Consider the following 27,046-nt stretch of genomic DNA (forward strand, 5'->3'; position numbering starts at 1 on the left):
CCTCCCACCACCCAGCCAGCGCCTGCGCCCCCTGACGTCCTCAGCACCATCCCTCCCCCTCCCACCCACCCAGCGCCTGCGCCCCTCACGTCCTCAGCACCATCCCTCCCCCTCCCACCCACCCAGCGCCTGCGCCCCTCACGTCCTCAGCACCATCCCTCCACCTCCCACCCAGCCAGCGCCTGCGCCCCCTCACGTCCTCAGCACCATCCCTCCCCCTCCCACCCAGCCAGCGCCTGCGCCCCTCACGTCCTCAGCACCATCCCTCCCCCTCCCACCCAGCCAGCGCCTGCGCCCCTCACGTCCTCAGCACCATCCCTCCCCCTCCCACCCAGCCAGCGCCTGCGCCCCTCACGTCCTCAGCACCATCCCTCCCCCTCCCACCCACCCAGCGCCTGCGCCCCCTGACGTCCTCAGCACCATCCCTCCCCCTCCCAGCCACCCAGCGCCTGCGCCCCCTGACGTCCTCAGCACCATCCCTCCACCTCCCACCCAGCCAGCGCCTGCGCCCCCTCACGTCCTCAGCACCATCCCTCCCCCTCCCACCCACCCAGCGCCTGCGCCCCTCACGTCCTCAGCACCATCCCTCTACCTCCCACCCACCCAGCGCCTGCGCCCCTCACGTCCTCAGCACCATCCCTCCCCCTCCCACCCAGCCAGCGCCTGCGCCCCTCACGTCCTCAGCACCATCCCTCCCCCTCCCAGCCACCCAGCGCCTGCGCCCCCTCACGTCCTCAGCACCATCCCTCCCCCTCCCACCCACCCAGCGCCTGCGCCCCCTGACGTCCTCAGCACCATCCCTCCCCCTCCCACCCAGCCAGCGCCTGCGCCCCCTCACGTCCTCAGCACCATCCCTCCACCTCCCACCCAGCCAGCGCCTGCGCCCCTCACGTCCTCAGCACCATCCCTCCCCCTCCCACCCACCCAGCGCCTGCGCCCCCTCACGTCCTCAGCACCATCCCTCCACCTCCCACCCAGCCAGCGCCTGCGCCCCCTCACGTCCTCAGCACCATCCCTCCACCTCCCACCACCCAGCCAGCGCCTGCGCCCCCTGACGTCCTCAGCACCATCCCTCCCCCTCCCACCCACCCAGCGCCTGCGCCCCCTCACGTCCTCAGCACCATCCCTCCCCCTCCCAGCCACCCAGCGCCTGCGCCCCCTCACGTCCTCAGCACCATCCCTCCCCCTCCCACCCACCCAGCGCCTGCGCCCCCTGACGTCCTCAGCACCATCCCTCCCCCTCCCACCCAGCCAGCGCCTGCGCCCCTCACGTCCTCAGCACCATCCCTCCACCTCCCACCCAGCCAGCGCCTGCGCCCCTCACGTCCTCAGCACCATCCCTCCCCCTCCCACCCAGCCAGCGCCTGCGCCCCTCACGTCCTCAGCACCATCCCTCCCCCTCCCACCCACCCAGCGCCTGCGCCCCCTCACGTCCTCAGCACCATCCCTCCACCTCCCACCCAGCCAGCGCCTGCGCCCCCTCACGTCCTCAGCACCATCCCTCCCCCTCCCACCCACCCAGCGCCTGCGCCCCCTGACGTCCTCAGCACCATCCCTCCCCCTCCCAGCCACCCAGCGCCTGCGCCCCCTGACGTCCTCAGCACCATCCCTCCCCCTCCCACCCACCCAGCACCTGCGCCCCCTCACGTCCTCAGCACCATCCCTCCCCCTCCCACCCAGCCAGCGCCTGCGCCCCCTCACGTCCTCAGCACCATCCCTCCCCCTCCCACCCACCCAGCGCCTGCGCCCCCTGACGTCCTCAGCACCATCCCTCCCCCTCCCACCACCCAGCCAGCGCCTGCGCCCCCTGACGTCCTCAGCACCATCCCTCCCCCTCCCACCCACCCAGCGCCTGCGCCCCTCACGTCCTCAGCACCATCCCTCCCCCTCCCACCCACCCAGCGCCTGCGCCCCTCACGTCCTCAGCACCATCCCTCCCCCTCCCACCCACCCAGCGCCTGCGCCCCTCACGTCCTCAGCACCATCCCTCCACCTCCCACCCAGCCAGCGCCTGCGCCCCCTCACGTCCTCAGCACCATCCCTCCCCCTCCCACCCAGCCAGCGCCTGCGCCCCTCACGTCCTCAGCACCATCCCTCCCCCTCCCACCCAGCCAGCGCCTGCGCCCCTCACGTCCTCAGCACCATCCCTCCCCCTCCCACCCAGCCAGCGCCTGCGCCCCTCACGTCCTCAGCACCATCCCTCCCCCTCCCACCCACCCAGCCAGCGCCTGCGCCCCCTGACGTCCTCAGCACCATCCCTCCCCCTCCCACCCAGCCAGCGCCTGCGCCCCTCACGTCCTCAGCACCATCCCTCTACCTCCCACCCAGCCAGCGCCTGCGCCCCTCACGTCCTCAGCACCATCCCTCCCCCTCCCACCCAGCCAGCGCCTGCGCCCCCTCACGTCCTCAGCACCATCCCTCCCCCTCCCACCCAGCCAGCGCCTGCGCCCCCTCACGTCCTCAGCACCATCCCTCCCCCTCCCACCCAGCGCCTGCGCCCCTCACGTCCTCAGCACCATCCCTCCACCTCCCACCCACCCAGCGCCTGCGCCCCCTCACGTCCTCAGCACCATCCCTCCCCCTCCCACCCAGCCAGCGCCTGCGCCCCTCACGTCCTCAGCACCATCCCTCCCCGTCCCACCCAGCCAGCGCCTGCGCCCCCTCACGTCCTCAGCACCATCCCTCCACCTCCCACCCACCCAGCGCCTGCGCCCCCTCACGTCCTCAGCACCATCCCTCCACCTCCCACCCAGCCACCGCCTGCGCCCCTCACGTCCTCAGCACCATCCCTCCCCCTCCCACCCACCCAGCGCCTGCGCCCCTCACGTCCTCAGCACCATCCCTCCACCTCCCACCCACCCAGAGCCTGCGCCCCTCACGTCCTCAGCACCATCCCTCCCCCTCCCACCCAGCCAGCGCCTGCGCCCCTCACGTCCTCAGCACCACCCCTCCACCTCCCACCCAGCCAGCGCCTGCGCCCCTCACGTCCTCAGCACCATCCCTCCCCCTCCCACCCACCCAGCCAGCGCCTGCGCCCCCTGACGTCCTCAGCACCATCCCTCCCCCTCCCACCCACCCAGCGCCTGCGCCCCCTCACGTCCTCAGCACCATCCCTCCCCCTCCCACCCACCCAGCGCCTGCGCCCCTCACCTCCTTAGCCAGTGCCATCCCTCCACCTCCTAGCACTAGTGCCCCCTCACGTCCTCAGCCACCACCAGCACCGGATCACGTCCTCATCCAGCGCCATCCCTCCACCTCCCACCCAACCAGCGCCCCGTCATGCCCTGAGCCAGCACCATCCCTCCACCTCCTATACAGCCAGTGCCGGCACCCCCTCACATCCTTAACCATCACCATCACCCCCTCACATCCTCAGCCAGTGCCATCCCTCCACCTCCCACACAGCCAGCACCAGTGCCCCCTCACATTGAGAGCCAGCGATAGCAGTGAAAGTCACAGTCTTTTAACACAACCATGCAGAGTCGTCACACAGATCTACCAGCGTAGCCAAGGTGGGCTAGTGGATTGATTCCTGGGATTTTGCATTTTTGTGACCCTTTTGTGAAGCTTTTTTAGTTTGTGTTGAAATCTGTTCCATAATCCCCCTCTCACAGACAAATTACGTGTGGTCCTTTATGAAAATCTGTTTTCTAATCTATGTGATAATATTGTTTTTTAACTCCAACTGTTCTTTTCACATTGAGCTTGTCCTAATATGTTGATACTCATGTTTATGAAAGAAATCAATATGTCATTTGAAAACATATTGGTAAAAGCCAATTTCCATTTCCTTCTTCCATTTTTTTACCCCTCCAATCTGTCCCACAATCCCAAGCGGAGCCTCTTTGGCTGTTTTTCTTGTTTCTCAGAGGAACTGTACTCTGCTCTACATGAAGTGTGTGGTATGGAGCAGTTCTCTGTCTTCTTCCACATAGACGTACACGTGGATATTTTTTAAATACTTCCTCCTGTTGCACCCTATTTGGTAGGTTCCTTCATTCCCTAAATTTCCTTCCCTGAAATCTAACAGTCATGTACTGCTGTATTCTGTGCTCCATCCTTTACCAAGCTGAATCCAAGTAGCCTGTAATCACAGGTTCAAATTTCCTTCTTATCCTCATATTCCCAGCTGGTTCCTCTCTGTTGATAAGAAGTAGAGCTATGTTGGATTCTCTGTCATAAAGCTGTTTTCTGATTTACCTGGGCACATGTTTGGTACCCATGCCTGGGTGTCTGTCATGCAACAGATGGTACTTGGGTAGTTGCCATCCACCTAGACCATGGGTCTGAGTACTTCAAATTGGTCCAGGAATGTTTCATTGTCTGTTTCCTCCACTTCTGCTGGTCTATAGCAGCTGTTTGCGGCAGTTTCTTCTCTAACTGACATTAGCACTTGCTTATAGCACAGATATCTGTAATAAGAATGTCCCCCATGGATGCAATGTTGCTGTTTTCCTTTCCCTTGCTACTCTGTAATCCTGTATTAGCACAGGATATCACATAATGTGCCTGTATAATGACCACCTAACTGGGGACCCTCAATGCTAAAAGAATAATCCTCCACTGCTTCTGAGCTACTTGAGTAACTCCCTGAGCTGATAGCTTTAGTAGACTTTTAATCTCTTATATGAATCAGCCACTAGAGGGAGACAAAGTGACAAATTGCTTGTATGAGTTACACTAGCCTGTAGTGTCACTCGTGGATTAATATTAATTATATCTGTAACTTCCTTTCCCCTTTTAATCTGTGAGCACTAAGCCCCATGTAATATGTACGTGGTGTGACTACCAGTGGGAAGGTATTAGAATCGTAAAGCAGCACAAATGGCATGTTTCCTTTTATTTTTAATAGGCTGTGTCACAGCGCTGTGGTGTCACCCATTACAACTTGCTGAATGACACAGCAAGATTTTCCTGGAGGAGAGAGAAATTGTGAGAGGTGAACAAGTCCATGTTTCATTCAAGAGAGGCCATTAGGCAATGGCACATAGACCTTGTGCTGGCTTGCTGTACGGAGGTGAATGCACCCTCAGAAGCAGGTGCCCTTTACTCTCGTGGCCTGTAATGGTAGCAGCAATGGCTAATGAAAAGGAATAAATATTGACCACAGCTATAACTGCTGTTTGGTGAATTTGTGTATGGTTGTGGGAAATTCACCCTTGCAGCCAGGACAGCAGTGTAGGAGAGAAATGGACGTCGCCAAGGGAAACAGTTTTGTTCTACAGGAGGGTGGAAGCAGCTGCAGGCTTCCAGCACCATCCTATACGGCTGTACTGACAATGCTTCTTAGCTCCGTCCTGGTGGGTTCTCCTTGCACGCTGAGCATGTGTGGGAGGCACGTGTGGGGTGCGTGGGGAGGGTCATCACATCAATGTTCTTAACACTACAACCCACTGAGCAGTGAAAAGGACATGCCAGCATGGCAGGATCACATTGGCTGGTGAAAGCACTACTGTGCATGAGGTGGCCTCCAGCTAAAGAAATTCCACTGGCAGGGAGCATGTTCCGCAGGGCGTCGCTGCCAGTCCATTCCCCTGACTGCCGTCATTTATTACAACCAAGTAAAAGCTATCAAGAGCTCCCAGCCTTTCCAAGGTGCACTTCCTGAAGCATTTGTTTCTCATTTTGGTCATGTAAGTCCCCAAGCACACCAGTATTTTATCTGCATTTTACATGGCAACTTGAAAAGGAGACTCAGTGAGGCCGCAGCATATTAGCAGCATTGCTTGGACCCTGTTGCAGTGGTAATCCCTGTAGACAGGGAAAGCTAATTGGAGTGGCTGCAGTGAGGGTGGGTTAAGTTTACAGGCACTGGTTCTTAGAAACCAGCTCAGGCAAAGACCTTTTGTCTGATAAACAAATCGCTCTGCATTAAATTACAAACTGTGAGAGCTCTCCGGTCACCCTGCACATTTGGCAAGGCCAGGGGTGCAGCTGCATGCTCCTCCTGGCGTGACCACTGGTGCTGCTCTCCTGCAATTAATGGGAAAGCTTACACCTGGAGTTCATTAGCAGCCCTTTTAAGCAGCTGTAATGAATGTGAGTGCTAAGCCAGAGACAGACCAACAATCAAGTCTGCCCACTCAGTGAGGTCTCATCAGCAGCTCATTGTATTTGGCTTATCTTGTCTTCTCCCAGGCGTCCTCTGCTGGATGTTTCATCTTCCAGATGGCCTGGACCTGGAAGAACCTTTATGTTTTAATTTCTGTTCAAAGCTTTCTCTCGCCCTCGCCTCCATCCCTTCCCCAGATAACAACATGACAGGCTGACTGCAATGCCTGCATCCCCTTTCTCACTACTCCCTGGCCGTGCCAGTTTTGACTTATCAAGTTTCACTTTCATGTGATGATAAAAAAAATTCCCCCAGCAGCCGTTTTCTATCATTTATGTAAATTTTCCTTCAGCCTCTTCAGCAAGTTTCTGTTGTTAACTCCTGGGCAGACAGTAAATCAGTCTGAAGGATGCGTGGTCCATGAACTCCACTTTACCAGCTTGTGTTGCCATTGCATTATATCTTGTCCTCTGACTCCATTACCTGGTAATAAATCTCCTCTCCACACCTTGCTCCTGTACTGCAGGTCTGTACAACTCCATGGATAGCTGGATGATTGTCCCCAACATCAAACAGAATCACTACACCGTGCACGGGCTCCAGAGTGGCACCAGATACATCTTCCTTGTCAAGGCCATAAACCAAGCTGGGAGCCGGAACAGTGAACCTGCCAGGCTCAAGACAAACAGTATGTGCCAGGGCTTTTTTTTTCAGGTTGGGTGGGAAGTAGAAAAGCAGCTTTATCAATCCTGGAGTTTAAAAGGATATTGCTGAGATTTTCCTTAACTCTTTAATTGCTGTGTCTTATAACCACCCTTTGGAAACTTGAAATCTTTGTTTATTGTTTCCTTGCTTGACTTGTTTTTAATTCCCATCATACGCACAAAACACAAAGGCCAGATTGCATGTGAGCTCTGGGCACTGCATGCTAGCTGGTGTCTCTAGGGTTTCCCCAGAATGCTAAGCTGCGCCCATGTTGCTAGTTGGGTAGGGTTTGTTATTGTAGGGTTATTCATGAGCTCCTTTATGCAAACACGTCTGTCTTTACTGTTCCGTCGTCCCCAGTCCCTTCCCCTCCATTCAGCTGTTGCATACTGTCTAAATCCTAGGCGCTGGGACAGGGACTATTTGGGCAAACGTTCAGGTCAGTTCATATCTACTCTGAACCCACTTCTCCAAACCATATCCAGAATTCTGGCTCGGTCAAGAAGCGAAAGTAGCAGAAATCTGGTTGCACAACCTGTTCTTAATGAGCAGATGAGCATCCCACATTTTTGGTGCTTAATAAAGTCAAACCTCTTGAAATTGACTTCTCGCTTACTTCTGAGCACTGAGCTTGGTGTCTACTGGTTTGTTAAGAGAGGGTCACTCATGTGAATTAGACTGCTCACTGGCTTATTATTGTGGGGTTATTTGGGAGGACTGTGAGGCATGTGCTGGTTTGTTATCATAGAGTTATCAGGAAAAGAAACCTGAAAAGCATCTATATAGGAAATGTCATGGGCTTTGCCAACAAACATGAGAAAAAGGTTAGTTCAGACTTTGGTTCTCCCAACTTGAATTCCCTCAGAGGGGAGGGAAAGAGTTAACAACATTCTAAAAACGGAAGCGGGATCAGACCATAGGCCCATTGACTTCAAAGGGAACAGGACTGGATCCACTCTGGCCGTGGAGAAGAACATGATATGGGGAGGATTCAAACCTCATTGCCCATTACCTCAGTAACACATCCCGCTTAGTGATGATTTGTAATACAAAAAAAAAAGTCAAAATATTGGAATGGGCAGTCGGTTTCCAAAGTAGTTGCAAGTGACTTATCTCTTGGCTTTTGTCCAGCGCTGCCTGATCTGTGGCCATGTCTTGTTGATGATTATAAAATTCCTCCGTCTGGTCCCGACGTGCCCAGAGTTCTTTTTTGTTCTCTTTTCTTGATGTTTCAATCATGTCTGAGTTCTGCACTTGACTAGGCTTTTGAAATGATTTATTGCTTCTACCTCCTCAATCTTTTCATGGAACTGTGGCAACTTTAAATACAATGAAATTAAATAAAGTCCATACATTGCAGAGAATGGATAGACGCTGATGAAAAACAAACTCCAATCTAATTCTCTTTTGTTTATTAAAAATGTATCCCTCCCTCCAAAGCTGTTTAAAAGCACCCTCCCTGCTTTGAAATACACTCAAGATGGAAATAAGAAATTGGTGACGTGACAGGCCAAGAGCTGATATGACAAACCTACTCAGAAGAAAGGAAAATAGGTTAGTTTCAGTAGCTCCCTGGGGAGGCTGCAACTTGTTGTTTTATTCAGTGTCAGTCATCAGAGATATTAGCGTGCTGCTAAGTGCAGTGCTTTACAGACGAACCTGATTTACTGAAATATATACCGGATCAAATTTTTAATTCTGATTGTTCACTCTCTGTAGCAGCTTCCTACATTTGTCAAACTGTAAAGCAGGAATTGCATAAAGTGCTATAAGAAGTGCTCAGCATTACTGTTATGCATATTACAGAATGAATCTCTAACATTGGGATTGTATGATCATTTAAATGATCATGCATCCCCAACCCAGCCGAAGGATAAGAGAACAGCTAAATTAACATTAAAACATTATTTGCATATGTTGCTACAATATCTGTCTGGAGCCAACCTTAGCTTCAGTGTCACCTTGAGACTTCTACTGTAACTACCTGTTTCCACATGTTCAAAATGTGAACATCTCTCTTTTGGTTAACGTGCTCTGTGCTTGATGTCTGTCAGTCCTAGTTTTTGGAAAGTTTGAGCAAACGGTGTCTACCTCATTTTGCGTAAGTTCAGGATGATGATGTTAATGAAAGCACTGCCACTTGAGAGCCAGGTTACTTCTGCTGAGAGGCAGGAGAGCCTAAGCACCTCATTAGCATGATGAGGACTGCACGTCTCTCCAGACAGTCTGTGCTCCTCTCTACCCCTCATTTACTCTGCACCCTTGAGAGCAAGGCAACAGGCATTTGGGGGACTTTGCACTTCCCTGTGCGAGTGCCAGACTGCCCCTAACATGGAGTTTGATTTGCAGCCATGTGCGGTCTCCCCTGGAGTTCAGCAGTCACGTGCACCACACAAGGATTTGCAGGCTCACCTGTGTGATACCACAGCTCTTCTCAAGGCTTAGAATGGGAAAGAACTGCAGGGAGCCTGTTGGCTAATGTTAACTTTGTAATAGTGGCCACAGTCACTCACTCTACATGCCCTTGAGTAAACAGGGGAGCTGAGAGGGTAAAGCCTAAAAATTGTCCATAGGAAGCTAGAACAATATTGCACAATGCAGGCAGTGTCCTCTTACAGCGCCTGTGTGTGGCCACAGTACCATACTGAGAGGGCCTTTGAGAAGGAGCATATATCAGGCATGGGTATAATGGCGATTTGGCTTGCTAAAAAGGGGAGGAAAGCCACGTGACAGCCAAAGCAGGAGGAGAGCATGCAGGACATGAGGAGGAGGGAAGACTTTACCCTTCAGTCTCCCTCTAATTCCCTCTTCTTATATGTTAATCTCTGCTCCGGTCCTTTCTCATGTGCTTGGGGCTGTACAGTATATCAGCGGCCACACAGGGAAAAGAGTGGACTGAGTTCTCTTCTAGGGGCTGCTAGCTGAGAACTGAGAGGTGAGGATCCCACCAGCCTGGTATACAGATCTAGAGAAGAAAGAGCAACATATTAACCATGGGAAAGGTATTCTGATTGGCAGGGCTGAGAGCGTTGCTCAACACTTCTCGTTATAAGACCCTCTTTTCAGCAGCTTTTAACTTTGCCAAGCTTTGACCATTTGGGCTGAAATTTCTCATGTCGTGTGTGGCATAGGCTGAATTTTTTTTTCTTCCTTTTATGAAATATTTCACCAAAAAAATCCAGCATTTCCAAGAAGGCTGGGGGGAAATAAGTTGTTTTGCCCATGTGAAAAGATCCTGGCAGCCTTTCCCTGAGATGTCTATGCTTTGGAGCAGGGACTTACCATTTTGACAGGAGTAGCCTTTGTGTCAGAGCTGTGCTTTTTGATGTTCCCTGTGAAAATCCACCCAAACATGGCCATTGGAAAAATCTCAGGACATACCTGCTCAGTAGAGACTTCTTCAGTTCTAGCAGGTAAAATCTCCAAAAGACTGCGTCCACACTGGGCATGCTTGGGCCTCTCACAGCTCCCAGTGCTGACCAGACTGCATGTATGCCATGCCCATGGAGCCAGTAAGCATATTCCAGCCCTGGGCTACAGGAGCAATGCTGGACTTTCCCTGTAATGCCCGCTCCCAGCTGCCTTGGGCTGGGGTGGATCTGGGCTGGAACTGAAGAGCTGGGAGCCTGTCTTTCCTGTGTTCTCAGTGACCCTCCTATTGGAGCCCAGGCCGGAAACAATCTGATGTGAGTTCCCAGACGACAGGGCAAAAGCTGGACTGGGGCAGGGAAAGGAGTAGTTTGGGACAAGCAATCTAATGGGATTGGAACTGGAGGCAGGGGGGAGGAGAGACACTGGGACTGGGAGCTGGAGGTGGAGAGATTGAACCTGAGTGCAGGCAGGGGGCAGCTTGGGACTGGTCTCATGGTTAAAGCAGTTGAATGCAGCCCTGGAGAATTGGATTTTATCCCTGCTTGTGCCACAGAGCTCCTGTGTGATGCTGGGTGAGTCACTTAAACTGGTCACTGTCTGTTCTTAATTTGCTGGGTGCCCAACTTGAGACCCTGGTGTCTGATTGCATTAGTGCTGAGCGCCCACAGCTGCAACTGAAGTCAATGGTAGCTGTGCTTTGAACATAAAGTTTTACATGTGCTATGAAAAATCAGGTCCAGGGTGTCTCGGATTGGGTACCCAAAATGGGTACTTTAATCTTTCTGCCTCAGTACCTCGTCTGTAAAATGGGGATCTTACGGGTGTGTTGTGAAAATAAATTAATGTTGATGAAGCACTCAGAGAGTGTCGTGATGAGTGCCTCAGAAAAGCACAGGAGGAAATTAATGATTCTGCCGTCACAGCAGGGTTTGAATAGTGTGCAGTAAATAAAGCAGGAGGCACACACTGAACAGTGGGAAGGGGAAAAAAATATTGAATAGCTGCTAATTAAGTGAAGGAAGAAAGGGTCCTGTGGGAAAAAAAATAGTATGTGATCATGTAAGACTGCGTTATAAAGCATAAGCACAAAGGGGCTGAATTAAGGTTGCACAGGCGACCATAATTGTGTCATTTCTCCACTTTTCAGTGATTGACTTTGAAATCTTAGTAATGTCCTTTTAACATAGTTTATCTGTGTTTTTATTTTTTTTTATATAACAATATATAGTAACAGATAAATAAACTCCACTATGTTGCCATTTCCTGAGCATGCAGAGAATGAACAATGCCCTGCGAAGGAACCTGTCTCTTTAAGGTTCTCCTGTGGGTCTTAATAGGCCTATTTGCTGCACACTACAAACAAATGTATTGTTCTTTGTGTATGAAGAGCCTACCACTTTGTATTGGGTTTGTAGTAGCTCACTCTTGGTTATTTCTCCTTCCTGTATTTGTCAGTGTAGAACCCTGTGTGTAGCAATTTATTATAATTCTTCAAAACAGCCAATTATAACAGAGCACACACTTCACAAATGATGTCACTTCAGAAAAATGTCAACAGTCGTACAAGAAAAGAATGACCAGTTAACCTATTTTGGATTCTACTCTCTGCTTCAGAAGTGGTGTTTTCAGAGATTCCACCATAGACTTAAGGCCTGTGAAGACAGATATTAACTCCCAGAATGCAACAGCATCAGTGCTCCCACTGAATCCTCATTCCTTAACTGGTCAGAATGTAAAACCAATTAGTGTGGAGGGTCTCTTTTGGTTTTAAGACAGGGTGGAAAGCTGATGTTTCCGTAGTAAGCACATGCCCTGAGCCCCATTAAGTATCCCAAAGTGCACTGGGTTCCTCACAGAATACAGAGAAAGCCACGGCTCCTGTACTGAAGGGAATAGAGGGGAGATGGCTTTTATTGGTGGAGCTTTGTCCAATGCTTTAAATGCTTAGCCCTCTACTGACTCATGCTGAGGATACATTTCCACCTGTTGATATTTATGCATCACTTTGTAATGTCTGATGAGCTCCGGGCTATGATAATGTGTGTCCCATGGGCTGGTTTTCTGTAAGTCACAAGAAGTGGAAATTATCATAACATTATTTGGAAAATGGAAATGAATAGTACAGCTAGAAGGGCCCCAGGTTCTGCTCTTAGCCCAGATTAAGGGTTTGTCTTTCTGCGGAGGTGATTCCTGAATAAGGAAGGGTGTGAATTTTAAGTACTATAGCTTTTGCAAAATATGAGTATCCACACAAGGAGTAGTCCCAGAATAGCTATTCCAGTCACCTTCCCTGTGTAGACAAGCCCTAACCTCTTTCTGGACTTACACTGCTGTAACTGAGACAAAAGCTGACATCTGGTTAGGAGCTGAAGGAATCAGACCCACTTTCCATTGTTTGCCTCACAGTGCATTGTGATGATGGAGTACACAGAGAAATGCCTTCACTTCAGAAACGAAATGTGTCAGGTGACTCTAAGGCCACTGCCCCATTTGGCAGGTGAGCCCTTCTGGGCTATCTGTTGATTTTAGGAACAGTTGGAAGTGTGTATTCTAAACACCCTCATAGGCTGGCTCTATGGCAGTGGTTCCAGTTTGGATTTACAGTAGCGGCACTTCACGCAGGGACTAGTCTGAGTATCGGGCCAGGGTGGGTCTTTGTTTGGTGTGGGTTCACATTAAGGGCTGAGATTTATCTGCATTTGGGACAAAGGCATTGGCTGGTCCAGTTTTCAGACTCCAAGAAATTATCCTAACGTAACAATAAAGCACCAGTCAAATGCTAAGGAATGGCTCCCGTCTCTTGTATGAGGATCCCAATAGCTCCACACACAGGATGCACCTTTTCACACTCGCCTGCCACACACATGACATAAACCACCATTATCACCATCCTTCTCCAGCTATTATACTCTGAGCAAACCAGTTGATCATAGCAATTCAACTGCTGTCATGTATTATTCAATAATTTTTAAACCTGTTTGAAATTCAAGTTGGGAACATCTGAAAGTTTGATCTCATCCTCGGGGGAGTTGATTCACCATGGGGTCTGCAGCTCTTCTGGGTGAGCACCAGTTCTCTAAGATCTTTCTGTTAACACACATATGTTCGGAGGAGCTGGATGCTATGTTTCAAGCAATCCCTAAACAAGCAAATCCATAGGGAGTCTGTTTGGAGATTTGTATGTTTTGATAGTTTTATTGTGTTTCTGTTATTCAGCGACTCCCTTGCAATCTAGCTGTTTTTCCTCTTCCAAGATAGCATCAGAGAAGAGGAAGATAATCACCAGTTTTCATGCCCACTCTCAATCCTGTTCTCTGCTTTGCAGCCTTCATTCACCAGTTAGTTTTCTGACTGCATAGCAGACAGTTGTGGGCTTGCATACCATGCTGAGGGGCCTGGTCTTGCTTGCTTTTTTCTCGTGCACCCTCAGACGCATAGGGCACCCAAGTGTTTCAGCCATTTATTTTGGTCTTATGCCTATCTATTCAGGCTTCTGAGTGTCATGCTAAGGGATTTAGCATCTTTCTCTGGGCCATGTATAAGGATGTAAATTGACAGAGAGAAGCCTCATCAGCCAGGCTTTGCATCCTGATTACTTCTGCGTAATCAGAATCGTTGACTTCTTAGCTGACTGACCAGGACTGGAACATTGTTGGTTCTGCTCTCCAGCTAAAGTAGGCAAGAAAAAGCGCTGAAAAGAAGGGCCTCAGGTGTGTGCTGCTTGCGGCAAGTTACCCTGTGATTATTTGCTTGGTTTGTGCTTCAGCCATGCAGACCGCAATGGGTGTATGCTCGAGCCCCAGAGATTGCATCCCTCCTAGACGTAGGAGTCCCAGATCCTCCCTGGGCAATGTTGTATTGAAAGCCAGGCCTAGATCAGGGTTTCAGTTTCTCACCGTGCCTTCTCTCTAGGACATAAATCCAGGGGACCTCAGGAGGGTTTTTGTCCCAATTCCAAACTACGGCAGGGGGTCTGTGTTCCCCTCCTGAAGAAGTGCCATGGGATCAAGACTCCTGGAGGCGTTAGTCTTGACTCCTTTGCTGTTCCCCAAGATGTAGAGGGCAGAGCCATCTAAAGAGCCACCTGAAGGTGGGTGGAGGATATGCTACACCCCCAAAGGGAGGTAGGCTCCCATGGTGCTGTGCCCACATGCAGTCCTGCACTTTCTGCTCAGTCTGGCTCTCTGTGCCTTCAAAGAAATTCAAGCATCATTTCCATGCTGATAGCTAGGGAGGAGAGTGACAGTCATAAAACCTAACACAATGCCTCTTCCCAGCAAAATGGCAGAGGCTTAATGAAGAGAGTCGCCGTTTACTCATTCTCCGTTGGAATCAATAGAGCTAGAACAATTGAGTGAATAAGTGCTCTTTCAGTGCTGGTTCTGCAGGCGGAACAGAAGGAGCCAAATGAAGATACAGTCTGAAAGCTTTGTAAAGTGCAGAGCCTTGGCATGTTTGCATAATAGGGTGCTTTACAAATGAGGCCACACTGGCACACATCTCCAAAAGTCTGGGCTAGCATATACCAGTGGAGCTGGGACCTGTGGCAATTGCTCAGCATACCCCAAGGTTTGGTTCCCAGACTTAAAATCTACAGAAGAGGCATAAATAGGAGAGGGAGATTGTCTGGGGCTCCAGTCCAGCTCCATAGCTTCTACCAAGCCCACCAGCCTAGCTGGGCCAACTGGAAGCCTGTTGTTAACCCTTCCTACTTTATGGGTTTTCAGAAATAGATGCTTCTTCAGGTTCAGTTCCTTGTAAAGAGACAGCATGCAGTTCCTATTGACGGGGGGATTTGCTAGACATCACTGGCAATCTGATCTCCAACGCCCTAAGGAGTGTGTAGCTGTGGCATGTTGGCATTGCCCAGTGTTGGTTGTACAGGCCAGGAGGCGGGTACCATTTGGACTTACCTCTGCTGGCATGACAAGTGGGATAGCAGATCCTGCTGAGCATAATTGTAAATTATTCCCCTGCCAGAGTGCTGAAAAGGAAAGGACAGCTTGGTACACTGACTGGCCCATTAACTATCTTTGTCTCACAGACAAAGTACTGCTTAGGTAAATGGAAAAACACATCTCCTGGTCTAAATATTAATGCCCAGCCACAATGGAACTGAAACACATGCAATTAAGCTGCAGGGAGGTGAAGCAGAGTGAGAAATTATCTGTAGAGAATGACAAAGAAATATTTCTTTAAAAGACAAAAGCAGTTTCAAAGTGTCATATTTTCAAGGAGCTTTGATTTAGATGGAGACATGGAATGCATTGGGACCAGTGAGTGGAAATGGCAGAGACCTGAGTATCTTGGGCTTTCAAAACAAGAGGACATCTCAGAGCAGTTACCTTGGAAATTAATTAACGAGAAATCCCAAAGCTTTACAAATGAGATGTACGTTGAAAGAGACAGGTTAGAAATAGACTCGAAAGGGAAGGAAAAACCATCCAAGCTGCAGACAAGCTGAGCAGGGAAATATTTCCAGTTGTGGTTGAGAGAACAAATGAAAAACCAGGCTGGTTTTTGAAGTACAATCCCAAGGGAAATGAGCAAGGCATTTGAAGAGAATTTTCTCTAGCTTTTCTGTGCAGCCAGCAGGAGGGCACTGCGCTCAATACCCAGTGAAGTGCCTGTCCAGTCAGTGATCCCGGCACAGCAGGAGCCTTTGTGCTCTCTGAGACACCAAGTTAATTTGACAGGCAATGTCCATGTGCCCACATGAAAGGACAGGGAAGGGACAGAGCAGGCTGCAGTAGCCCAACATATGCTGAAACAAAGACCCTTTTAGGTGCTGAAAAAGACGTCTTAAAATGATCCTGCCTTGAGGGTTTTACCCTGACGGTGCCCTGTGGCTTCCATCCAGCTATTTCTGCACCCAGCATCTCTGCAGCATTACAGGTGTGGATGAAGTGTACCCCGGCGATAGCATGACAGATTCATGGCCCACACATAAGGACATTGGGCTATTCTGTTGAGGTGTCAGGTGCTCAAGCTCAGTGTTGGGATGCAGAGGGTATTTCTAATGTCACACTGAGGTTGTCAGGGGTGTCTAGTCAGTGCCAATCTAGAAGTATAAGAGGGGTTGGAGTAGCTCTCTGAGGCTGAGGGAAGTAGGGGCAGAGACGGCGAGATCCTGTAGGGACAGCCCAGCCGGCTAGAGAGAGCTTTGGTTGATGCTTTTGCTTTGCTGGGTATAGCTGAGAGTCAGAGCCCATAGATGAGTTGGGAGTGTCTCTGGTGTTCTCAGGAAGAGAGGTGCAGTCTCAGAGTGGGGGAGAGGTCAGCCCCAGAAGGAACACAACAGACTTTCCAGCTCCTGTGCTGAAATGTTTGTAAAATGTCTCTCTCGTTCACAGGGATCAGTGCTCCCTGCCATACCACGTACATAATGAGAAACCTGAGGTTTGTCATAGAGGATTAGCTTCATCGATTCTGTGGCCAGAAGGGACCATTGTGATCATCTAGTCTGACCCTCTGTATAACGCAGACCGGAGGACTGCCCCACAATGATTCCTAGAGCAGAGCTTTTACAAAAACATCTCATCTTGATTTAAAAATTGTCAGTGATGGAAAATCCACCACAACCCTTAGTGAATTGTTCCAGTGGTTAATTGCTCTCAACATTATAAATGTATGCCTTACCGTGAGTCAGAATTTGTCTAGCTTCAACTCCCAGCCATTGGATCATGTTAGACCTTTGCTAGACTGTAGAGCCCGTTATTCGCTCCCCACATAGATACTTATAGACAAAATCAAGTCACCCCTTAACCTCCTCTTTGTTAAGCTAAATAGATTGACCTCTGAATCTGTCACTATAAGGCAGGTTTTCTAATCTTTTAATCATTCTTGTGGCTCTTCTCTGAACCCTCTCCCATTTATCAACATCCTTCTTGAATTGTGGGCACCAGAACTGAACACAGTATTCCAGCAGCAGTCGCATGAGTGCCAAATATTCAAGGTTCCTCTGTTTATACATCCCAGGATTGCAGTACAGTAGAATTTCAGTTACGAACACCAGAGTTACAAACTGACCAGTTAACCACACTCCTATTTGGAATCAGAAGTACGTAATCAGGCAACAGAGACGACAAAAAAAAAAGAAAAAAAAGCAAATACAGGACAGTACTGTGTTAATCGTAAACTACTAAAAAATAAAGAGAAAACAGCATTTTTCTTCTGCATAGTAAAGTTTCAAAGCTGTGTTAAATCAGTGTTCAGTTGTAAACTTTTGAAAGAACCACCATAATGATTTGTTCAGAGTTACAAACAGCCTCCATTTCCAAGGTGTTCATAACTCTGAGGTTTACTGTAGCTCTTTTGGCCATTGGAGTTCATGTTCAGCTGATAATCTCCTCCTTCCCCTCCCTCCTACCCCCCGCGCAAGTAAAGGTCCAGCTATCCTGTGTGCTAGCAGATGGCAATACCTGACGTTTCAGAGGAAGGAGAATCCCTCCCCACACTGCATCTTAACCAATTATATAATATTGTTGGTTGTACAAGGAATTATCCTCTCTTGACCTCAGCAGGCAATCAGCTTGTCTTTGACTCAAGCTGGCAATCAGTTTGCCATCCCTATGATTGTCTTAGCTTGCATAGCTACCATTGCTATTAATGGTCATGAAGCTACCCATGGTGATGGGCAAGAATCCTACGTCTGCCTGGCATGGAATCCAAACTCTCCTCTGTCCTTACATTTCCATCAGTGTTTCTGTGTCATTGAGCCTCCTAATTAACTTTCAAAGTTTTCCTTGAGGCATCAGCAACTCTTTAGGAAAAAACAAACTCCCTCTTTCCTCTGTAACCCAGCACACCCATAAACCCAGCCAGGATTTCCTCCTCTGAGTTCAGTACATTTCTGCAATTCCTGAAACACTCCAGGGAAGGAAAGTAAAATTCAAATAATAAACAGCCCAGAGGTTGCATCCTTGTAGTATCTGGCCTTGGAGTTGGTTGGCTTCCTGCATAGGGGCCGCGTGTGAACAAAGAACTTAAGCACTAAAGGGAATAGTCCAACCAGCTGAATTTTGTGACATCAAAGCTACCTGACTGACAGGACTGGAATAGATGTTAATCAAATCTGACAGCAAAAGCTGTCATAACTCCTAGCTTCCTGACAGGCAGCACTGTACTGAAGACGTGTCATCAAGAATGAGGAGGTGTCTGCTAACTTGAGAGCAGGGGTATGAGCGGCGGCAGGGCGGGGAGCTTTGGGACAGTGAGCAGGGGGAGCAGAGATGCTGCTCTGCCTGCATTCTCCCTTGTGGAGTGAAAAGGCCATGCTAGAATATACTGCAGGAAATAGTTTTACCCTGTGCCCTGGGGGCAAGACAAGTGACTGGATGGCATCTAACGGTTCCTCTCCAGCTCTCAGTAATCTCATTCTATTACCTTTTTTTGCAGCCCTTTGGCACTGAAGGTTTTATTCTCTTGCTTTGTAGCAGCACCTTTGAAGTGGCTTATATCTCCTCTTTTCTTTCTTTGCTGACTTCTCTGTGTCCCTTAGGAGACAGGGATAGTGCTGTTTCAGATGCATGTAAAAATCAAATAGCTCTTGGTATTTACTTCCTTGTTTGTATGAGATCTTCAGTGGCATCTGAGCACAGCCTATGGAGAGGTGTAGGACAAACACCATTATCCAAACCTCCATTAGCTGAACCTTTGTTTTCCTGAACCGGGGGAAATCCCTGGATGTTCACACGTTTTTTAGTTCTCCAAAGCCTTGGTTGTCATTAAGGATGGCTCATTGTCCCTCCACTAATGGAGAGTGTAATGTGCCGCAGGTGCCACTGTATGTTCGGTGAATGCTGGGAGGGGTCACAGGATAGTGGATGTGAGGTGGAAGGTGACTAAGAGCCTGTTCATTTGTTTAATTTTCTAGCGCCAGGGAGGTATTTTTTTAAGGCAGGTCAGATTTTGGAGCTAAGCTGCAAGACAGCATCCCTTTGAAATGCCCTTGCACCAACAGCAGGGTTTGCGATACCAGCCGCTCTGCTCAGTAACTGTGATATTCAGTGTCAATCCTTGTTTTGTGGATGGTACTTGGAGCCCGTGGGCTAGGAGTCACACTCCTAAATCTGAGGCCAAGGTTTGGCACCATTTGTTTGTATTCACTTCCCAATCAGGTCATCTTTACAACAACAAACGTGGCCGTCTCTTTCCTGACAGAGTGAAGAATTTCAGCTCTAACTTGTGAAGAGCTTGTCTCTTTCCATTACTGCAGGAAAAAGATACAGAAATATTAAAATAACTGGGGGGGGGGGGACATTGAGAATAGGCCTTTTTCCAACTGGCAGCATTATTTTTAGCCCTCTCACCTCAGTTATCTTGCAAATTGGACACTGTGAAACATAAACACTCACTGGCACCAAATTTCACAGGCTATAGCAGATGACCTACATTACCGAGGTCACACTCAGCTTTCCAGACTGGCTGATGTTAGCCCAGTATCTCCAGTGTTCCCTATTCCTGGCTCAGCAACTGACTTGTTGAGTGACCTTAGCCAGGTCATGTCACCTTCCTGAGCCTCAGTTTCCTCAGCTGAAAATGGAGATAGGAACACCAGCCTTTGCGAAGTGCTTTGAAATCTAGGGGTGCAAAGTGAAACACTGAGTGAAGATGCTGAGAATTACACCATTATTATTAACTTCCCTATGGTTAGTACAGGGAACACTCCAAAAACCGAGGTAATTTTATTTAGTTAGCTAAGGCTACAGCTACACGACATACTACTGGCAGCGGCGTGTAGGGTATGTGTAGCTATAGACTGCAGTGAAAAGCAAGCTGCATCCACACTGAGGTGTGTAGCTACACCTGTCGGTAACAGGCTCTGGCAGAGGGGAGGCAGCGGGGAAAGGCCCCGCTTCAGGAGTCTTTCCATGCTGCAGTGGAAGGCTCCAACAATGGGGAGCTGGCAGAGTCTTTCTTCACAGCCAGAGTCATTCCCTGCAGCAGGGAAAGGCTCTGGCAGCAGTGAGACACTACACTGCTATTTTTAGTAGTGTAGATGGGAAGGCACAGCTTGGGCAAGTAGAGAGCCATAAAGGGTGTGTATGTAACCCACACACCTCCTGGGTATGGTGTTCTGTCCCATCTAGTGGCACCGAGACCACTTAGGAGAGAGCAATTAATGAGTCTGCTTTACAGCCTTAGCTAACAGCCAGTTGGCTTTTAGCTCATGTGGTAGAGGCACCTAGCACAGTAAGACCCCAGTCCTACTGGGGCCTCTGGGCACTCCAGCAATGCAGATTGTTAATATTAATAATTGGACCCATTTGGAGGAAAACAGTTGCCCATGAGAAACTTTTCAGGTTTTCTTTGAAAAAAACAGATTTTTTGGCAACTGAAAACTGAACATTTTTAACAGGTTGGCAAAGATTTTTTATATGCCAACAGCAGAAAGTGTTTTGGTCTTTGGCTTTTCAATTAAAAAACTTAAATTTTGTCAGGGGGAAGAATGTGCAACCTTTCCCAGAGGAGCTAGAAACGGTTACCAGCTAATAAAAGTGAAAACACACATCTAAAAGTCTAAAACTTCATCTAGCAAGTTTTGGTTCAAGGCTTTGTTTAAGATTGCCTTTCCCATCCATAGTTTGCCAGCAAGATGGTGGCTGACCCTCTCTTCGGTCAGGATGTATCTCGAAGGCCCAAAGGTACTAGTGCCTTTGTCTTCTTAGATGAAAGAGATAACTTTGGGTTCTTCTTCAAGGTCTGGTCCTGATCTGTATTCTACACGTGGGGTACAGATGCGCACCATGCACCCCAGTCCAGAAATTTTAACAAGCAGCGCTCCATTGGCCCTCACATGCATGGTAGGTAGCCTCGTGCTCCTACCGAGGGCATAGAAGGTCATGCGGGCCAACACCTTTCCAGTTCCTTCTCACCAGCGCATAGCCTGAGTCAGAATCCTGTGTCTACAGATTTCTCCAGCTTTTGATAGAACCTGTAAATAGATTTGTAAATAGTTTGTTATGCTTCTTGGCCTATTACTATAATTAGAGTTTTATCGTATAGTTAGTGTATCTTGTTTTTCCTCGGTTGGGGACTCCCTCCCAGTGGTCTGGAACAATGCCCAGAATCCCGGGATTCAAGAACTGCATCTCTTGCCCTCTCACTCCTTCTCGATCAGTGATGACCACCAACGCAGCTTCTACTACTTGGGTGAGATCTCAGTGAAGTGCAATATGTGTTGCTTGTTTCCACAAGAACTCATGAAGCTCATGAGCTTTGCCTAAGGAAACACCTGATGGAGAAGGCTATGAGGCCCCTCACTGATTTAGGCCAAGGAGACCCACCCCGTACATCAACCCCAACTGACGAGCAGCACTCCTCCAAGCATGTGCTTAGAAGTGGCGTCTGCATTTCCTAAGCCTAAGGAATTTTTGTTCTGCCATCCCACCCCCAACTTTCTAGAGGTAGAGGCAGAGAGGACTAGGTTACACCATCAAAGGCCACCCTGACAGACAAGGGCTCAAAGAGGCTGGGCCTTTCTTGAAAGAAAGGTCTTTTCCTCTGTGGGCCTGCAATTTTATGTCTCTAACTATCAGGCTCTGTTAGTGAAATACAACCTGAACAACTATTCCAGGCTGGTGGGCTTTAAGGACAAGCTCTGCACAGAAAACATAGCCCAGTTCCAGTCCTTCATAGAGGAGGGCAAGTTAGTGCCGTAGAGGCAGCAGATATGGCACCAGAGGGCTGGCCACTGGTTATATTCATGAGGAGGGATTCTAGGTTACAATTGGCAAGTTTCCCTAGAGAGGTCCAGAACTCCACTCAGGGCCTTCCCTTGATGAGTCAAATCTCTTAAACAAGAAAACAGACGAGTCCCTACACTTGTTACAGAACTTGAGATCGACCTTATGCTCCCTGGGGTTTTACATTCCAGCCCCACAGAGGGAAACACCAGAGACAAACCTGTAAACCTCTTCCTCACACGTTCTACTGCCAGCATCTGCCAAGCCTCTGCTGGGACCGCAGAGGGTTCAGAGGCCTTGGCCCCCTCTATCACCATGCCCGGTCACCTGCAAAGGGCTTCTTTTGATGTCTTAGTCAAGACCCTCCTTGCACCACTGATGCCACCCATCTCTTCCCCCATTATTTTCAGGGGCCATCTTATGCTGTTCACCACAATTGAGAATTGATCACGACAGACAATTGGATCTCAGAAATTATCCATCAAGGATACGCCGTGGAGTTCCTCTCCCTCCGCCCCTCACAAGCCCCCTTCAGGAACCACTCTCGTGAGGTGATTCTTCAAGAAGAGGCAAACCCTCCAGCAACAAGGGTCAATAAAGCACGTCTCATCTCAGTATAAAGGGAGAAGGTTCTATTCCCCACATTTCCTAGTCCCCAAAAAGGAGGAGAGTGGAGACCCATTCTAGATCTTCAGCAACTCAACATCTTCATTCAAAAATTGGAATTCCGGATGGTTATATTAGCAGAGGGGATGTGGTTTGCGGCTCTCAACATGAAGGATGCATATTTTCATATAGACATTATTCCCTCCCCCAGGAGGTTTCTGTGGTTTATGGTGAAACATTTTGACATTTCTGATTCAAACATTTTCAGAACTTTGTGCTACACACGATGTTTCAATATTTCAGCTTTCATCCCCATTCAGGATGCAAACACATGTTAAAACATTGGAAGTTGCCATGGGACGGAATATTCGGTCAGCTCTAGAACTGACAGTTGTCAGGAGTTGGGATGCAGGGGAGAGCTTTTGGGTGTGTCTGCAGTGCAGCTGGGAGTGTGCTTCCCAGCATGGGCAGACAGACACACGCTAGCTCTGTTTGAGCAAGCGGGTTAAAATAGCAGTGTAGCTAGGATAGCACAGGTAGCAGCTCAGGGTAGCCATCTGTGTACAAACCCGCCTGGACCCCCAGATACGTACACAGTCCCTTGCCCAGGCCACTACTACACTGCTATTTTCAGAGCACCAGCTCAGGCAGAGCAAGCACATCTGTCTCCCCATGCTGGGAAGCACACACCCCACTGCAGGGTAGACACACCTTTTGGGGATGTCTGTACTGCAGTTAGATACCTACGGCTGGCCCGTGCCTGCTGACTTGGGCTCACACGGCTCAGGCTAAGGGGCTGTTTCACTGCGGTAGAGATGTTCAGGATCCTGCTGCAGCCCAAGCTCTGGAACCTTCCCACCTCACAGGGTCCTAGAGCCCAGGCTCCAGCCTGAGCCGGAACATCTACACCACAAAGAAACAACCCCTTAGTTCGAGCCCTGCACGCCCAAGACCTGGTGTCTAATTGCAGTCTAGACATACGCTTAGGGATTCTGCTTCTGCTGGGTCTCCCGGACAGCCTGGGGGGTGCAGCTCAATGGAGATCCAAAGGGAGGCCATCCCTTTGGTGTATGCCGCCGGCCTTCTGCATGAGCCAGTCCAGATTCGCTAGCCCAGCTGCAGCGCCTCCTCACCACTGCTGTTTGTGCAGAGAAGATTTATGGCGCCGGGTTATGTTCTGGAAAAGGATGGCTCATTATAGGCTGCTCATATTTCTCCCTGTACAGTTCATTGCGAGCACAATAACCATCTCTCTCCTGCTGTCTGGCTGCTGTTGAAGCCCTACACTGCTATCAGTAGTGCCCATCTCCAGCTGCCATCCTTCCTTTCCTTGTCATCTGTGCTCAAGTTTGAAGCAAAAGAAAATGGCCTGCTTTCTAAACAGTGAAGAGACTCGTTAGCGAGCCTGTGTTTCAATCTCCGGCTCCTCTGCCTCTTTCAGCCCATTAGAGAGTATCACGAAAACGCGTCAGTCTCCCTTGCAGTGCAGCCTCCCATTGGTCCCTCATTTCAGTCCTTCTGTGACTACAAACGCCACTCTTGTTTTAACAACCCTGGCATTTTTACAGCAGCACCCAGCCAGCACCTGAGCACCCTGCAAACGATGGATTTGCCCTTTCAGCACCTGTGAACTAGATAAATGTTACTACCCATTCTACAGATGGGGACATTGTGGCACAGAGAGGGAATTGAGTAACCCAGGCTCACTCCACACGTCCATGGTAGAGCTGAGAACAGGGTCCAGGTCTCCTGAATGCCAGTCCCATGCTGTAATCACATGCCCTGTCTAGTGCCAATCACTGTCCAGATGCTATTGCTACAATATCCTCGGGCTGGGCCAAGCTGCTAGAATCTCAGTTTGACTCTCAGGATGCATTCTGCCCCCTCCGGTGTTTTTTCCCAGCAAGCCCTGGTTTTGTTGTGTGTTTTCCCTTTAATCTAAATGCCTAATGATCCACTGATCTGTTAATTCTGAGTCCTGCAGCTCTGTGAAAGACCAGGAGCCCTCTGCTCTGGAGGGCCTCAGGACTTAACTGGCAGGGCTGAGGTGCCCTGGAAATGCTGTATGTAAATCCAGGACTGGAGTAGAGGGGGTTGGAGTGCTGTGACAGAGCTGCGTTTGTGAGGCCCATTGGGCAGGAACAGCGGGGGGGCTGCCGGTCAGGATTGAGGAGCATCAGCCAGCTGTGTGTGTGAGGCCCACTGGGCTGGAATAAAGTGCAGGACTGAGGGTCAGGCCTGGGATTCTTTGGCCGAGCTGCCTATCTGCTGGAGGTGGGAAGCCGGATTAGGACAGCAGGGGATGCTGAATGTCCAGCTTACAGTGCATTGGCAGAGCTGGTTGCACAGAGCCTACGCACGCTGCGCTTGGCCTCCCGCTGCGGAAATGAGCAGTGACTGCCCACATGATACCTGACTCAAGGTGATGCTCTTAGGGGCTTGCTTTTCTGGGCAGTAAATTCACGCTCTTTTTTTCTGAGGTGAATCTGGGTGATTGGTGCAAGCTGTTGTGGCTCAGGATGCTGCTGCATAGGTTGATAACACAGAATTCCCCAGCCCTCCAGATTCAAGGGCACTCGCTTTGCAAGAAACCTGTCTCCTGCGCAAATGAAAGCCAGGCTCAAGAGCTGTCAGCATGTGAGTTTGCCCTGCCATGAGGCTGTGCAGAGTCAGATGAGTCATTCCTTTTTTCCTGGTGCAGAATCTGATCCTGTTCATTTATAGCCAGGGCACCGTACCTTTCCCAGCATAGCAAAGAACAGAGGCTTTCAGAAAATCATTAGCACTTATTGTTGAATCGGTTGTGGAGCTGGTTCCCAGAAGAGGCAATTCTGGATTCCTCCATGTTTATCAGCGTGAGCAAGGCCAAATGGTCCCTGGCTGTAATGAATCTTTAGAAGGCTTTTATCAAAGCGAGCAGGAGAGTGAGTGCATGTCAATTAGGAAATAGTTTGGCATTCTGACGGCTGGTAGCATGACAAAGAAATTTCAGTTGTGTTTCAAGCCAGCATTAAAAGATCTGCAGAGAACCCCTCAAAATCTGTGCCGTTAATTGAGAATGAAGTGCTCTCTCTGTAAGTGCATGTGCCACAGCACCTGCTCTTTGATGCCGCCGGATTGGGGAAGTATCAATGCTTATGACCACAACCTGTGCAAACCCAGATGTCACTGTACGCCTTTGGTTTGTTTCTGTAACTAGAGCGGTGTGTAAGGCACAGCCTGCGAGCAGAAGACACTGAGCTGAGACTTTCAGCTGGCAATAGAAAAAGTACTGAGAAACTAAGGGCATATTTCCTGCAATGTGTAATAACTGAACATATACTGCAGGGAGTAAATGGCACCGGCGGGAGGTGGGTGTGTGGAGATTGGCTAGATAGTTCTGTTTTTCAGTGACATTATTGTACCAGTACTCAAAGTCTATTTGCCTTTCAGTATGTTTGTATAACTTTCATTAATGCTAATAGAGCAGTGGTTTTCAGTCGGTGGTCCGCAGGCCTCTAGGGGTCTGCAGACTATGTCTAAGATTTCCAAAGAGGTCCACACCTGCAGTCAAAAAAATTTGGGGCTCCACAAATGAAAAAAGGTTGAAAACCCACTGTAATAGAGAATAAACCCTTTAACCAATTCAAACTGCTTATCATGCTTAGATTTGATTTCCACTGCTTTAGGGCATCCTAGGCTCCACTTCCATTATCTGGAACCAGCTCCCCATCTCTGTTAAAGGGACTGTGTTTACTGCAGTAAGTCTGAACAAAATAACACAATTTGGGGGGGAGTTCCCCAGGACTGAGAGTTCCCGCCCAAACATCCCAGCTGGGATGATTACACAATACCATAGCACTCATCAGCTACCCAGAACCCTTCATGGATACATCTTAAAGCACTTTACATAGGAGGGGCAGCCTCCTTATCTGCCTTTTACAGATGGGAAAACTGAGGCATGGAGCCTTAAGTGACTGCCCAAGGTCACACAGTGAATCTGTAGCAGAGCTGTGACCTAGCTCTCTTCAGTCCCAGTCCCGTACCCTGTCCACACCAAGGAGAAACCATTTACAGGCTTCAAGGAAAATGTAAAAACAGCCCCTATGCTATAGACCAGCAGTTTGGAGCAATGCTTGACTCCATTCTTAAGTGGCCACGCTTTCGCTCTCTTTTTAATTATTGCATTTGTTCCAACTATAATTAGACTTATTTCTCTCTAGCACAACTTCATAAATCTCTTCTGATTTCACCTCCGAGCTATTCCTCCCTTCTCTGCATTAGGTCAATGAAGATGAAATAAATTCACGATGCCAGCACACCACCTAGCTCTTGCCTGTGTCCTGTTGCGGTGACTTACATGGGACTCAAGTGGTGCGTGGGCTGTTATTAGTATTAGAGGGATCTTTTGCTCTGGAATCAGCTCTTGGCAGTAGATTAGCGAGGCACGTGGTTGACCCTTGTCCTGCCAGCGGGGGCAGCCTGGAGGGTGCCAAGAATATATGGTACTTTTTATCAATGCTCTGGCATGTGGTTGGAAGGGCCAGGTACCCTGGCTGATGCCTTTCTCACATCCCATGGCTTGGTGTAACAGGCAGAAGAGAGGCAATTCAGGTTCAGCCTGTGTGACAGGGAAGGAGACACA

The 27,046-nt window shown here is 49.5% G+C and overlaps 1 protein-coding gene across 6 annotated transcripts in view; it reads left to right on the forward strand.

The window, feature by feature from the left end:
* Nucleotides 1-27,046, forward strand: part of MID2 (midline 2) — a 343,120-nt gene that overhangs the window by 298,670 nt on the left and 17,404 nt on the right. For all 6 annotated transcript variants that reach the window (XM_073360610.1, XM_073360616.1, XM_073360615.1 and 3 more), the window contains one exon: nucleotides 6,579-6,740. In XM_073360610.1, coding sequence (XP_073216711.1) covers nucleotides 6,579-6,740 — 162 coding nt within the window. The remainder of the gene's footprint in view (nucleotides 1-6,578; nucleotides 6,741-27,046) is intronic.

The sequence above is a fragment of the Lepidochelys kempii genome, chromosome 9, assembly GCF_965140265.1.
Source record: "Lepidochelys kempii isolate rLepKem1 chromosome 9, rLepKem1.hap2, whole genome shotgun sequence".
Taxonomy (NCBI): Eukaryota; Metazoa; Chordata; order Testudines; family Cheloniidae; genus Lepidochelys; species Lepidochelys kempii.